At 48.7% G+C, this 16,194-nt stretch overlaps 1 protein-coding gene across 2 annotated transcripts in view; it reads right to left on the bottom strand.

The window, feature by feature from the left end:
- The window catches only part of MREG (melanoregulin), a 61,635-nt gene that overhangs the window by 43,435 nt on the left and 2,006 nt on the right, over positions 1 to 16,194 (bottom strand). Inside the window, exon 1 of one of the 2 annotated variants that reach the window (XM_019446064.2) lies at positions 13,859 to 13,967. The exons of the other annotated variant lie outside the window; for it this stretch is intronic. Within the exon in view, the coding sequence (XP_019301609.1) occupies positions 13,859 to 13,953 (95 nt within the window). The 5' untranslated portion in view covers positions 13,954 to 13,967. Of the gene's footprint in view, positions 1 to 13,858; positions 13,968 to 16,194 lie in introns of those variants that run through there. 2 annotated transcript variants of the gene reach the window in all.

Raw genomic sequence — 16,194 nt, 5'->3', positions numbered from 1 at the left:
TGTGAAAAAGTGAAGGGGATTTTGAGCCTTGTTGGGTCCGGGTTTCAGAAATAACTCTGGAGAAGAAGGAACAAGGACAAAGCTTAGGAGGCTTAAGAGACAGTAGGTGTGGTGTTCACGGCCTGAACTTTGAGGTCCTACGTCAGGGGCCCGGGAGCGGCTGTGGGGGTGGAGTGCAGCAGGGGATGGGCAGGGCTCCCCTGGCAGAGAAAGACAGAAGCCCACAAACCAGCCACAACAAGAACGGCCTCTCAATTTAAATCTCATTTGCTGGGGTTACAAGGAAGGTTTCTTTGGGGAGGTGGAGTTCTGCTAATAAAAACATGTGTCCCCATCATGTGAAATACTGGTTGGGGTGAGCACGTATGACGGTGTGGCTGGGGAAACAGGGCGGGGACGGTCATGAGAGGCCGCGCCGCAGTGCAGTGAGGCAGGCAATGGCAGTGCTAATGCCCTGTGGCACGCAGCCCGGAGGTGCGAGGAGAGAGTCAAAGCGGATGTGGGCCAGGGATGCCTTTAACTGGGACGGCGCAGAGGAGGGAGGCCAAGGCTGACCTTGAGTTCACAGGGCAGTCAGAGAGGGGTCAGGATCTGGGTTTGGGAATAAGGACAGGGCCGGACATGTAGACTAGGGAGAAATGCACCTGTGTTTCTATCGCCTCGACAGCCTGGGGAGTAAGGAAAGGTCTCACGGGGATAACTAGACTTAAAAAGCAGGGATAGTGGGGTGATTGGAAAGACCAGGTGAGAGCCGAGGAAGACAGAAAGCTGGGCCAAGAGGAATACCAAAGGGCAGGCAGACACCGGAGAGGTGCCTGTGACGCAAAGGGTACCGTCATCACTTGCTTTCCGCCTGACAGCCACTGACACACCATCTCTGCACCACACAGTGCTTTGCACAGGGCTTCCACGTCCCATCCTTCCTGTTACACAACCATCTGAGGTCAGAAGAGTAAGTAACACTATCCTGCTTTGCAGACGGGGACCAGCCTTCGGAGTTGCTTGACTTTCGGTGCTTAGGCGGCCAGCTGACAGCGTCCTCCCAGCATGAGGTCCCCCGTGGGGTGGCTCCAAGCAGTACGTGTCACAGATGTGACATCCAAATGCCGTGACGGGGATACGCTCACGAATGGAGCGGCTCAGATAACAGCTACCCGTGTGAAGCGCTCCCTGCACAAACCGGCAAGTTCCCCCGGGGCGTCCCCTCCTGGCATCCAGACCCCAGGGGCACACAGAAGCTGCAGCCATGGCTGCTGATGCCATGGTACACGTCCCTCTCGGGCCACGAAACCCTAGTACTTCCCTGAAGCCACTCTTTTACTTGTCCCCGAATCTGCTTCATTTGTGTAAGTCTTGACTCTTCAATGAGCTGGCGAGTTCCTCTAGGGCAGAGATTGTACCCTGCACCTTCTGACATTCCACATGACCTGGCAGGGTCGGGCACAAAGAAGGTGCTTCAAAAGTACTTGTCAAAAAAATAAGTAAATAAAAAAGAAACAAATAAAAGTACTTGTCGAAAGCAGCAAAGTGACCTACTAAAGGAAATCTCAGACATAATTCATTGTGGTCACCTTTTTAAAGCTTCCCAAAAGCAGGTTTAGAAATTAGCCAGTATCCACCTGCATAATCGGTAACCGACAGCATTTGACCATGAATACCCTAGCCACTTTTCTAGCAAGCCACAATTTCTTTGCATGTTTTGAGATTATGACAGGTGCCTCCCTGGCAAGTCCCCGTGCCTCTAACAACCAATCTCTCTCTCCCTCCCTCTTTGTCTCTCTCTCTTCTCTTTCACCCAACACACACACACTCACACATGAACATGCGTGGCTCCGGCCAAGGTAAAACACAGCCTCTCCTGCTTAATCTGCACACCTAAAGGACGCTCTACAGGACAGCCAACACCAGGCCCGTTTGGAAGGGCTCGTGTCTCCAGACAGGGGCTGCCTCCAGAGTTCTCTCCACGCCTCGCCCTTCCCTAATTGTGAGCAGCATTGCCCCGGCATCCTATGAGTGTCAGACTGCCTGGTCACTGACACCTGGGGGGGACATACAACAGGAAAGAGAATTGAGAGCTTCTGCCTCTGGGTGAGCAATAACTCTGACCCGTGGTGTTTTCTTGTGGCTCCCTCTGTCCTCCTGAGTGTGGAATCTGACCTGTGCATCTGGTCAACCAAACACTGGTCAAGGTGAAGGTGAAGGAGGGTGTGTGTTCATGCAGAAGGTTCTATCAGACCCCACCCCAACTGGCTCACTGGATCCCGGATTCTGTGCTCTGGCATGCTAGTCCCTGCTCCTTTTATCCTGTACCACTACTCACCCACGGCATTAATCCACTTTATTTTAAAATTTTAAACCCTTGGAGTGGAGATACCAGAAGAAAGAAATGTATAAAGCAAACAACTAGAGAGCTTGGGAACCTCTGTGTGCCAGAGACTGTGAAGGGAATTTTACTGTGTAAAGAGAATTCAGTGCAAAGGCCCTGAGGTCTGAGCCCAAGTAGCCCAGGGAGGACAGAAGGCAGGGAGGGAGGGCAGGTTGAGTCAGGAACTTCATTTTCTCTCCCTCCCCCATATAATGTTTCTAAAAGGTTCTAAAGAAAGTGAGAGCAGCTGTTTTGCCCCTGGCCACCATCTGCTGATGATAAATATTTTATTAACCTCGGGTATTTGAGAGGTGGCTCTGAAGTTACATTAGAAGCAGAAGCGGCTTTCACTCCCAAAATGTAGGATGATTCTACCCCTAACCCCACCGGGGAGCACAAGACTGAATCACTCCAGAGTCTCTCCTTTCCACCCGTCTACAGCTCACAGGAGACTCAAGACCTAGCAACACTGGACTCCCCCCCTGGGGACTGCGGGTGCAAAGTGCCGGTGGGCATTAAGGCTGCTTACCAAGAGTTTCCAGAACTTTCCATGAGTCCTCACTACCAACCATGTGTAAAAGATTTTGGAAGTCCCCACAGCATACCAGGCTGGCTGCTGATGCCCACAGCTGCAGTGACTTTACTGTTCTCCCCACAGACAGGCTGTGTGTCCGTGGTCTCCGGTTTAAGACTGAAGGCCTGGGTGGCACAGTCACTAAGTGTCCAACTCTTGATCCCAGCTCAAGTCATGAGATCACGGTTTGTGAGTTTGAGCCCCATGTTGGGCTCTGCATTGATCATGCAGAGCCTGCTTGGGATTCTCTCTCTCTCCCTCTCTCTCTCTCTCTCAAAATAAACTAAAAAAAAAAAAAGAAAAGAAAAAGAAAAAAGATTGAAATCCCCAAAACAGTGAAGACACAAAATCTCCAGTAAACAGCAACCAAAGGTCTCAAAAGGCAAACCCCAAAGGCTGTCTGGTGGCACCCCCTTGACTACTTAAGGACTCCTCAACCGATTTCCCACCAAGAACTGAATTGCCTATGGAGCCCCTGGTTTCCAGAACTTTCCCTTCCTCTCTAAGGAAACCTCCCGGTGACAGGGCAGGTGGATCCAAGATCCTCTCCCTCTCCTTCTTTTCCCCTTCCCCCTCCATCTCTCTCTCTCTCCCTCTCTCTCTCTCTCTCTCTCTCCCTCCCTCCCCTTCCCCCTCCCTCATTCCCTTCTTTCTTCCTGTCTTTCCTCCCTCCCTGCCTCCCTTCTTCCCTCCTTACTTTCCCTCCCTTTTTCCTTCCTTCCCTCCTGCCGGATACTCTGGCTCTTTCTCAAAGCTTACAAGATCCATTATTTAACCGCAGTGTAAACATGGCTCCACAGATCTGGGAGTTTTTCTCAGCACGTCACCACCGAAGTCCATGACTTCCTTCAATGCCAGAGTCACAACCCGCCTCAGCGTGAAGGATGAAAAGCAGCAACGCAGGGCCTGTGCTGTGGCCCTGCTGCCTGTCCCGTGCTCCTGGGCTCCCTGCCTTCCATGGCCATTGTGTCTCATGCCTTTGTACGGTGCCGTCAGGCCTGCAGATGGCCCGGACAGAAGCCCTGTGAGGCAGGCAGGGAGGCTGAGGAGACGCCAGGGCTCGGGAGAACGAGACCCAGTCCTTGGTCCCTCCTCTGCTCGCACTCATCCTGGTCACCTCACCCAGTCTCAGGGGTTCAAATACCACCTACGTGAGGAAGGTTCCTAAGTCTATACCTGTGTCCGCAGGCTCCTACGCCTCCTGCCTCTTCCCCATTTCTGTGGATGTGTGATAGAGGGCTCGAGCACACCGTGGTCAAAGCCAAGAGCCTGGTCCTCCCACGGGCCTCCCCACCAGCAGGCTCTGCTTGGATAATGGAACCTGCATCCTTCCAACCGTTCAGGCCAAAATCTTTGACGTCATCCTCGGCTCTCTTGTCCCCTACCTCCAGTCCATCAGAAAGTTCCATTGGCTCTACGTGAAAAAAAATGTCCACCTCTGCCCCTGCGACCCCGAGCCAAGGATAAAAGGAATAGGCACTAACACACCACACCACAGAGTCTGGGATCTGGTGAGCCAGGGTGGGACGGTACATCTTATGTAAGAATCCCTCCAATTATTTTTTCCGCTGATCTACCTCTTGCTACCACTGCCTCCCACCAATTCCATCCCTAATACAACAGCCAAAGCGATCCCTTTACTATGTAAATCAGACCGCGTCACCCCTCCCTCAAAACCCATTCAGTCTAGAATATAAGGCGAAGTCATCCAGTGTTCTGTGAGGCCCCATATGACACCCCAGGCACTCTGGCCTCTTCGCTGTTCCCTGAACTCCTCAGTCACACTGGCTGATCCTTCTACCTAGAATGCTTTCCCCCAGGTATCCACACACCTCACTCTCTCCCCTCCAAATTTTTATTTACACATCAGCTCCTCGGGGCGCCTGGGTGGCTCGGATGGTTAAGCGTCCAACGTCAGGTCATGATCTCACGGTTCGTGAGTTCGAGCCCTGTATCGGGCTCTGTGTTGACAGCTCGGAGCCTGGAACCTGCTTCGGATTCTGTGTCTCCCTCTCTCTCTCTCTGCTCCTCCCCTGCTTGCACTCTGTCTCTCTCTCTCAAAAACAAATAAACATTGGGGCGCCTGGGTGGCGCAGTCGGTTAAGCGTCCGACTTCAGCCAGGTCACGATCTCGCGGTCCGTGAGTTCGAGCCCCGCGTCAGGCTCTGGGCTGATGGCTCGGAGCCTGGAGCCTGTTTCCGATTCTGTGTCTCCCTCTCTCTCTGCCCCTCCCCCGTTCATGCTCTGTCTCTCTCTGTCCCAAAAATAAATAAAAAACGTTGAAAAAAAAAATTTAAAAAAAAACAAATAAACATTAAGAGTAAATTTTTAATAAGTAAATAAATAAAATAAACACCAGCTCCTCAATGAAGCCTGCCCTGAATAATCTACTTAAAATGGCAAGCATGCTCCCCTGCCCATGCTCTGCCTTTTCTTTGTCCTGTACACTTACTTACCTTCCAATTTACCTATTATGTTTGCTGCTTCCTCTCCCACTAGAATAAAAGCCCCATGGGGACAGGATCACTACCTACTTTGCTCAGTGATATACTGCAAACACTTAGAACACCACCTGGCTCGTGGAAGATGCTCAATAAATATTTGCTGGATGATGAATTGTTGTTTCCCGAGTTCACAGGGCTCTGAATGGCAGAAATGAGTCTAGAATCCTTGTGTCCAGACTCACAGGCCAATTAACATTTTTTAGCTATTTAAGCTTATAAAAGTAGGCTCACAGTCTTGTGGGAAGAAGCAGACAGTTATGTCAGGTGACAGTGCTCTGAAGCACTTTATTCACATGGTGGATGAGGGACAGAGAAAGGGCATGGGGACACTGTTTTAAAAAGGGTTGTGAGGGAAGCACTTTATGACAAAATGATTTCGAGCACTGACTTGAATAAAGTGAGGGAGTTACGCATACAGGTAAGTGGAGGAAGAACATTCTAAGTGGGCAAGGCAGGAAGTGCAAAGGCCCTGAGGCAGCAGCGTGCTTGGTGTATCTGAGACCACTATGGCTGAAGGATGAACAGTTTTACCTTATGTGCTGACTCTAAAATCGAAACCTTGTATAATAGCCCTAACATGGAAACCACCCAAAAGTTTGCCAACAGAACAGATGAACAAAACGGATGCCCTATAAACCAATGAGAATCACAAACCAAGCTATACATAGCAACTTGGATGGCTCTCACACAGTTTGGTCTCACTTAGGTAAAGTTTAAAAGCAGGCAAAAATGAAAATACACTTTTAAGGTGCACACATATGTGGGAAAGCTATAAAGAAAAGCCAGGAAATGACTATCACAAAGGTCTAGATACAATCAGGAGTGGGGGATACAGGATGAAAGGCAGCTATCTCTTGCCCTGGAAGGTGGTTACAAGAATATTCACTTCATAGGTGTTGTTTATACTGCACATATTTTTATATGTTTTTAATTTCTAATATTATACATATAAACCTGAGTTTTTAAAAGCTAGGAAAAAAATAATAAGAGGCAATACAGTAAACTCTTACCACCTTTCAGGCAGTACAAGGGACTGATAGATACACACTGTCTCACCAAAATTATTCCCTAAAAAAAGCACAGAAGAACAGAGTGCATAGCATACAGTTGGTACAAAACTATTTATTAACCAGACTAAAAAGGATTTCCATTACTAACTACAAAAAAAAAAACCAAACACCTATTTTACCCAACATTTAAGCAGAATTTACTTTTTAAACAAAGCTGGAGTGATAAGATCACTTCAAGAGATCTAGAGAATGAAAAGTTCCAGGAAACCTAGATCATGCGATGCCTAAGGGAAAGAAATTTCATCTTCTCAGGAACTTCCAATGTCACTGAGATTGACTTATGCAACTCACGAATGGGGAAGAGGGACACTGGAGGTGGCCTGGGAAGAAAACCTTTAAAAGTCATCCTTAGACCAACCTTGAGGGGCTGACTTCTTGGTAAAGCATTTACCTCCTACTCATTGGACGTGAGGCCCTGTTCTGGGAACTGTGCCCTTGACCTCCACCCTTCTTCTCTTTTAAGAAGGTAAATGTACAGGCTTTGCAACAGATCCTTCCAGCCCCTTCCTGCAGCAGGAATCTTTTGTGCCTCTCTAGGCGCTTCCTGTGAATCACCGTCTGGCCCAGGGCTCCAGGCTTTGTACCTGCCAGTTCTGCAGGAAGTCATGGGTGAGCTGTGTTAGCTCAGACGAGCCTGCCACACATAATGGGAAAAGAGTCAGGCCATCTGGGCCCCGGGCTGAGAGATCTCACTGACACGAACACTTCAGCCAACATTTTTTAAAGCCCTTCCGAGGGGAGAAGACAATTTATTCAACTCAGAGGTCACGGGAGCCCACGCCGCGAAATGAAAAACTGCACACATGTGAAGAAAGGATTATTGTCCTTCTTGAGCTGGTGGTGACTGCCTTCCAAATAACTTAAACCCACCACTTTCCTTTCCCACAGGCACCTGCTTTCACCAGCCTGAATCAGAAAATCGGGTCCAGTGGCTCTCGATCCCAGGTTGTAACGATTCAGGGCAAGTCTCATCCGTCAAACACAGTTTCTAGCACACAGCCCATAAGCCGCTAGCTACACCCCTCCCTGCATACTAGGTGGCCCCTGCTATTTCTACGGCACTAGAATAGAATAGGAGTTGATTCCCAGCTCAGCCAGCTATGCCTCTGAGCTAGCTGCAGAAGCTCTTGTGCCTCAGTTTCTTCAACTGTCAGGTGGGGATTATAGACCCAATGACAGTTGAGGCTCCTCATTACCATATCTGTACCTTTTCCCACGTACTGAAATTTATCTGTCCTCCGAAATCAAATCACCGATGCTGGTGGTGCTTTGGCAGCCCCCGAGGGAGGGGCACGTCCCCAGCTGAGGTCCAACAAGGCAATGCTCTGCCTCTTTGTGTCAGCTGTCATCCTGTACACGAGTGGACTTTTCGTGGTGTATTTAATGCCGCGTCATTTGCATTTTTGTGCTATTTATTGGTGATTCTGCTGTTTAGAATGGCCCCCCAGCATGGTGTGGCAGAACTAAAATATGTGTGTTCGACGAGCCTCACTCAGGCATCAGTCACAGTGCCGCTGGCCCTGAGTGCAATGTCAATGAATCAACAATATACTAAAACTAAGGTGTCTTTACGCAGAAGCACACAGAAAACAAGATACGTGTGGACCAGCTGACAAGTCGACTCGCAGGACAACAGCCCTGGATTTTCCCCTTGGAGCAATGAGTACTTTCAGTCACCATCTGCGGGGGCCACAGCACATAGCCACAAAGAATAACGAGAATCGGGTGTACCTCACAGGGTTACGGCAAAGATTTAAGTAACAGGCGTACAGGCAGCGCCCAGTACACGGGGAACGCTAAGCACGACCTATGAAAGGTCAGGAGAGCTGAGCGGGGAAGGCTCCCGTCCCCACCTCAGTCCTCACCCCCGTCTGCATACCCAAGCAGGAGCCGCAGACGGAACGTTCCTCGATGGTCCGGGAAGTTCCATTCTGTTGCCCACACTCACACGCCCTGTTCCAGGCCTTCTCAGAACCGCATGGAACAACCTTCAAAGAGCAAACTGAGGTTTTATTTTATTTTTCTCTACTGGGGACTCCAGGCACTGCAGAAAAAGGAAACCCCGACGGCTGTAAATTCTGAGAGATACGTCCGTAAATTCTGCTATCTGGCGTGGAGGCTGTGGACGGGCATGGAGGAGAGCAGAGAGCCAAAGACATGTGGAAGCTCATTACGTGGTTCACGTAGGTGGCTGAAGGGAGAGCCACAAACGAAAACTAGCCGTGGTTGTAATTCTCCCCCTTTCTTCCTTAGCTTTTCAACAAGTGGACAGTCGTGGTGCTTATCGGTTATCGACAGCCCAACAGAAATTAGAGCTTAGAGTAAGTAACATTTAGAGAGTAAGAATTGCACTTCTCTGAAAAACTTCAGTGACCCTCGTGAGATATGCTTTAGTGTCATTCCGTGGCAGGCTCTTCCAGGCCCCCCATGCCCGTCTGTATTGGATGTCATGTGGCAGTAAACTCTGGTGCCAGAGGGCTTGGACATCGCTCTGCTTAAAGGCTGTGCTGACTGCAGCTGCGCCTCTAGAATCGTATCATTTCAAGGGTCACAACTCACGCTCATGGGGGATTTTTATATGGCAAGAGTATGCTTTCATCGCCGATGGAAGAAAGCCATGCTATAAAAGTGAAATAAAAACCAATGCATTAAGCTCACTGAGCTCAAACATTTTCCCAAAAGTACCCCGTAGTGGGTTGAATAGCATCCCCTAAAAAGATACGTCCAAGTCCCAACCCCCGGTTCCTGTGAACGCGACCTTATTTGGAAATAGGGGCTTTGCAGGTGTGATTAAGTTAAGGATCCTGAGACGTGATTAACCTGGATTTACAATGGACCCTACATCCAATGACTGGTGCCCTGGCAAGAGCAAAGAGATAGGCATTTGAGACAGAGGAGAGAGCACAGGGAAGAAGACAGAGGCAAAGTCTGCAACTGAGCTGCCAGAAGCCAATGACACCAGGAGCCACCCAAAGCTGAATCCTGCAAGAAGCAATTCTCCCTAGAGTCTTTCTGGCTTCCAGAACTGTGAACGAATACATTTCTATTGGTTTAGGCTACCAAATTCATGGTAGTTTGTTGCGCCAGTCCTAGGAAACTAACGATACGCACCCCATAAGTTCCTTTTAATTAGTAACATGAAACCTCGAGCCAAAAAGTCATTCACTGTTTTACAGACAAATGATCAATGAGCTCGCCATTCCAAAAGAATCCATTTGTCCTCCATGCACGTTGGTTCGTTGTGGTTTTGATCACTATTTACATTAGGGAAAGGAATTAGTGCAGGGAAGAATGGCACGCAGAACCTCCGACCTTCCACGGTGACTGAAAACAGGAGTCTTCTAGGATTCCGTCCTAAAATCGGAGTCAAGGGCAGAAAACTGTGAAACTGAACAAAACCTCTGCTTTTCTTTGGGCCTGGAGCCTGGTGTCAAGGTCAGGCCACGTGTCCTTTCTCCAGACCTACTCTCAAGCTTCCTGGCATTAGAGAGGACTGCTCACCTATTCACTGGTGAAGCAGCCCCGGGCGGCTAAGGAGTTGGGCAATCTGGCTGGGGTGGCAGCACCCACCTTCGAACTGTAATAAGCACAGGTGAGTGACCGAGGGATGAAAAGGAAGTAAAGAGAAACCATCACAACCTGGGGAAACTTTCCAAGGCTTCATCACAAAGCTGGCAACTGACATGGGCCTTAAGAAGAGTAGACTCTTGAGAAGTAGGACAGAAAAACAAAAAGTGAGGCCCCTGGGTGGCTCGGTCGGTTAAGCGTCCGACTTTGGCTCAGGTCGTGATCTCACAGTTCATGATTTCAAGCCCCGCTTTGGGCTCTGTGCTGACAGTTCAGAGCTTGGAGCCTGCTTCAGATTCCGTGTCTCCCTCTCTCTCTCTGCTTGTCCCCCGACCATGCTTAGTCTCTGTCTCTCCAAAATAAATAAACGTTAAAAAAAGTTTATAAAAAGAAAAAAACAAAAAGATGTTTAGCAACCAAATGTGACATGGGCAAAGACACCAGGAGGGAAAGCAGTGTGACTGCACCTGTCACAAGCAGAAACTAGAGAAAGCAAAATCAGAGAATCTGGGGAAAGAGGAAGCACGAAAGAAGGCACGGAGGGTCAGCACAGAACTGTGTCCTGCACGCTGAGAATACAACATCACACTTCTTTCTCTTGTAACCTTCAAGAGAGCAGTGTTCATGTAGTCAGCCAGGGGGCAGAAACCAGACTTCACGGTGGATGGGTGCTAAAGAAGACAGGGAGGGGGGCACAGTGAACAACTCTTTCAAGACATTTGTGCCAGCCACAGAGGAAAGCAAAGGATGGCAATTAAAGGGCTTGGCCATATCAGGATGAATTTTCAGTCAGGGGAGGCCTCAGCATATTTCTAGAACAAGGGGAAAGGAAGAACCAGTGGAACAGAGAGAAATACAGATCGCAAACCAGACAAGGGACATGCTTTTCCCTTCAGGTACACGGTTCCAGAAAAGGCAAAAAGAATGAGGTCGAAACATAAAAGGCATGATCAGACTGGCAAAGGAGGAGAGACTAAGAGCCGGTTTTCGTTAAAGAACAAGAATCCTTAGTGCATTCTGGAACAGGATTGCAGGTGACCATGCAGACAAAAGACAAGTGTAATTTCCCCAACCATACCTCCTCCAGGTACCGTTACCTAAGGGCATGAAGCAAAACTTGAAAACCATTACTTTACCATCAAGGACTTAGCTGAGAGGAGGGCATCTATACAAAACCTTTCTTTATAAATGAAAGGAAAAAAAAGAAAAAAGATGATGTAAAGAATGAAGTTCTCCATAAAATTAAAATTAAGGCCATCTGGCCACATGATTTCACCACACCAAGATTTCAAACCAGTCACTCTGGAAAACAATCTGGCAGTCTGTCAAAAAGTTAAATGTAGAATTACCATACGACCCAGCCATTCCACTCCTGAGCATATACCCATGATCACTGAAAACACACATCTGCTCAAAAACTTGTACACAAACGTTCACAGCCCCAAAGCAGAAACAACCCAAATGCCCATTGGTTGATGAATGGATAAGAGGTATGTAAATCTTACATCATGGATGAACCCCAAAAACACGATGCTGAGTCAAAGAAGCCAGACGCCAAGGCCACATATGTATGATTCCATTTATACCAAATTTCCAGAATAGCAAATCTATGAAGACAGAAAGCAGATTAGTCGCTGCAGGAGAAGGGGCCGGGCAAGGAAGGGAGAGTGGCGAGTGACTGCTTAATGGGTGTGGTGTTTCTTTCAGTAGTGATGAAAATGTTCTCTATTAGAGAGTGGCGATGATTGCACAACTTTGTGAATATACAAAGAAAAAAAAAAAAAACACTGAACTTCTCACTTTAAGAATAAATAAACAAACAAAAAGGATTTCAAACCAGACCTCCTGATGACGTGAGTAGGAAAAAACATACAGGTACCCACACACACACCTATCACTGCCCCACACATCAATCACTAAGTGACTCTTCCCAAACCTTGCTACCCTGAAACGATGCCAGAATTGACACTAAACCACAAAAGACCAGTCCATTCATATTCACATGCTCAGAAGAATAACAATGATAATTAACAACAACTAGAATTTATTGAGTGTTTACTATGTGTCAGACATTCTACTAAACACAGGGATTAGCTCATTTCATTTCTCATGGAAACCCTTTGAGGTACACACTGTTCTCATCCCCATTTTATAGATGAGTAAATTAAGGCACAAATAAGTTCCATAATTTGTGCCCAGTCACCCAGTTGGAATTTTCACCCCAAACAATCTGACTCGTGAGGACTATACATACTGTTCTGTCCCCCATTGGCTCCATCCTCCTAAAAATCACTTGCAAAATGTACTGACTTACAGTAAACCAGGGCAGGTCAAGATTTTTAACTCCAATAGCAATCCTGGATGGAAGACTGGAAAGACCCAAGGCACTGAGAAGGAGTGCTGTATTTCTAGTGACAGTGAATATTGACAAGTTGGATGTACAAGCCAAGCATGAAATTCTAGGTTGTTACCCACTTCATTTGGGACCAAGGGAACTTCACCAGATGTCTCCCTGCCCATGTTGACCTAACAATCTAAGTGGGAAACGATCAGCAAGGGCACACAAAAACATGGTGTATTGTGTGTACAATTGTTTATATATAAAAGAACTTGACCTGTATGTTTACATACATGTGCGCTCACTAAGCAGTGAGGGGCAGATGGTAAATCCCAAACCCTAAATCATAGGAGTGAGAGATGAATAAGCAGAAAGCAATCCAAGAAGACTGCTTGGGGGCGGGGGTGGGGGAGGGTGTTGAGAACCAGCATTTAGGAGGGGTGGGAAAGATAAAGGTCACTCCTTGAGGCAATCGTGAGGGGAATAAGAAGGCTGGATGGTTCCTAGAGCGGCCAGGATGCCTGTCTGGTTAAATCAAGGAGTCCGCAGTATTTAATATGCTGGAAAATAAGAGTGGGCAGACAGTAAGGGGATACATAAGACCTCAAAAGTCAAGGGAAGTGTTTGGACCTGACAGAGTAAGAAAAGGTAAATCATGCTTTGGAAAAGTAACGAAAGCTTTATCTTGTTAACTGTACATTGCATAAAAAAAACACTGGCTTCAATATTTGCTTACCAAACCCTTGACTTTCACTTCACGTCCTGTTCCCTAATTTCATGTTAAATCTTTCGTTTCTATCCCGTCTACCTCCAAGGCATGCCCTTGTGGAACCTTCGTTTCATCAAAGCGGAGGTACAAAATAATTGCTTAAAATGACAGCCCCGAACAAAACTGTGTCGTACGGCCCTTCAACAAAGCCACGCCAAATGTGCATCCAATTTCCTCACGCTTCCTAACTTCACCTGTAATGAGACCACATCCCAGTGAACAGGATGCCCCTTCAGAAAATAGGCATTTTTTTTAATGTGAAAAATATCCCCTGTGCTCAGTCACTTAAATTGTCTGTCTTCGGTAATAAACTTGAATGCAAAGTATCCAACTTGTTTTTTTTTTCCCCCTGGGTGAAACAGAAACTCACAGGCGTCCGTTTCACTGAAATACGCCTATCCGTACGCAGTCGGTCACAGCAAAGGACCCAAATCGAGCCCCTTTGCAAACTTCTCTCCGGTCCCTCCCTTGGCGCGGATTTCCACACGCATCCACCCGGGTCTCCGGCGTCTCCGGGGATCTGTGGCGGCGGGCAGAAGTCTCACCCAGGGGGCAGGGTCTCCAGGAAGGGACCAAGGGGCGCCTCAGGGGGCACCGCGAAGCCCAGCCCGCCTCCCCAGCTCGGACCAGCGCGCAGGCACCAGGCTCCGCGCGGCCGGCCGCGCACCCACCTGACCAGGGGCTCCTTCTCGGGCACGGCGGGCCCCTCCAGGCAGCTGCACGGGCAGCAGCAGCACACGGTCCTCAGCCAGTCCCGCGGCCCCATGGGGAGCGAGGTGCCCCACGGCGCCGGCACACTGGGAGACGGCCGCGGCGGCGGCGGCGGCGGCGAGCGAGCGCGGCTGGGGCGCGGCCACCCGGCCGGCGTCCAGGTGCGGGGACAGTCGCGGGGCCGGGCGTCGCGGGCCAGTCCGTGCGCATCACGCCGCGGCCGGGGACGCGGGCGAGGCCGAGACGCCTGCACGGCCCAGGTCTGCGCGGCCGCGCGCTTTCCTGCACTTAGGTTTTGTTTGGGGCGCGTGTTGCGCTGGGGCTTTTTCCCCCCCTCTTTTCTTTTAATTCCCCAGGCGCAAATGGGGACGCATGCGTCCCCAACACGCTCTGCTGCTGCCCTCTAAGGAGGAAGCAGGGACTCCAGGCGGAGGGCAGCACCGACGGGCAGCCCCGGCTGGGGGGGAAGGCGGGGCAGGCCCCGAGTCGCCGAGCACGAGGTTGGCCTGAATCTATTCATACTTTTTACTGGCTTCACTCCCGGAGGAAATAAAAGGTCCTCCTTCCTACTCCCGTGCCTTCAGAGCAGTGCTTAGGGCGGATTTTTACCGCGTCAGCCCCACACAGAGTAAAAGCTACCAGAAGAGCACGCATTGACACATTACAGAAGTGGGTTTCTGGGGGCTTTTTTAAGATCTTTTGTTTTTAAGTCATCTCCACACCCAACGTGGGGCTCAAACCCCCGAGAGCAAGAGCCCCACGGTCCCCCACCTGAGCCAGCCAGGCGCTTCCAGAAGTAGGTTTTTTAAAAGTACTATATCGCGATGATTTTTTAAGTCGTTTTCAGGGTCACTGGTCCTTAAGTAACTCCCTTAAAAAGTGGGGGGGGGGGGGAGTGTGTGGGCAACCTCTATCATTAGTTCCCTGCAATTTTCCAGGCTATTTATACTCTTATTTATGCTTGTAGGAACTTGCAAGTATATGTACTTACACCCCCCCCCCCCCTCCTTTTTTCACCCAAAGCGTGACATACTCCACATATTTCTGCCCTGGCTTGTTCCACTCAGTACATCATGTAGACTGTTCCACATCAAGCCGTGTGTTTTTCCTTTATCACTTTAACAGTTATATATTGTGGAGTCATACAGATGCCCATATGTGATTCAATCGGACCCCCTATTCAGGGACGTTTAAGTTCATTCCAACTTTTTGTCACTAAAATAATGCTGCAGGGCACTGGGGTCTCAGTCTGTTAAGCTAAGACTCTTGATTTAGGCTTAGGTTACCATCTCAGGGATGGTTCCTGTGATCCAAGCTCTCTCTCTCTCTCTCTCTCTCTCTGCTCCAAATAAATAAGCTTAAAAACAACAACAACACATATATCTATTGAGTAAATGCTTGGCAGCTAAATGTTGGGTCATAGGCAAGATGCCTTTTTAAATTTTGATGGATCTTGTGATTGCTCTCCAAGGAGGCAATTCCAATTTGTACTCTGACAGCAACATGTGAAAGTACCTATTTCCGTATGCCCCCACCAGTCAAGCTCCCATCTAATTTTTCATCTTTGCCAATCTGATTTACTCAGCAAATACTTTATAAGCATCCGTTATGTGCCAGACTTGTACCAGGCGCTAGGGATACAGCAGCAAACAAAAGAAACAAAAATCCCTATTCTCTTGGAGCAAACGTTCTAGGCAGTGAGTTAGACAAACAAAACAAGTGTGTTCTTTAGTGTGTTAGTAGGTAATGTGGGCTATGGAGGAAAATAAGGCACAAGAAGTGCCAGGAAGGGGTGTGTGTGTGTGTGTGTGTGTGTGTGTGTGTGTGTGTAGTGGGGAGAGGGATGTTGTCTGTAGTTTTATATAGGGTGGTCACAGAAAGCCTCCTAATATGGTGACATTTAAGCCAAGACTTGAAGATGAGAAAGCTAGCTATGATATCACAGGGAAAGAGCATTTCAGGGAGAGTGAGACTGTGTGCAAAATCCCAGAGGAGAGAGAATAAACTATAGGGTGCATGAGAAAGAGAATTCTAGGGGCCCTGGAGAGCTGTGGGCCAGTAGGAAGAGTAAAAGGAAATGATGGAATCAGGGACCATGTAGGACTATGCAAGGATGCTGGATTTTGCCGAGCCAAGCTCCGAGTTGGAGGGTTTTGAGTAGAGGGAGTGATATGGTCTGCCTGGGTGGTTAACAGGATCCTTTGGCTGCTATCTTGAGAAGAAACTGGCTGCAAAGGGCTGTTTAGGGAGATACAAATGGAGGCCATTCTAATGACCCAGGTGATGTACCATGGAG

Source organism: Panthera pardus, unplaced genomic scaffold, assembly GCF_024362965.1.
Source record: "Panthera pardus isolate Hobbes unplaced genomic scaffold, ASM2436296v1 HiC_scaffold_10, whole genome shotgun sequence".
Taxonomy (NCBI): Eukaryota; Metazoa; Chordata; class Mammalia; order Carnivora; family Felidae; genus Panthera; species Panthera pardus.
The sequence above is the reverse complement of the archived record's forward strand: the minus strand, read 5'-3'. Positions and strand labels throughout refer to the sequence as shown.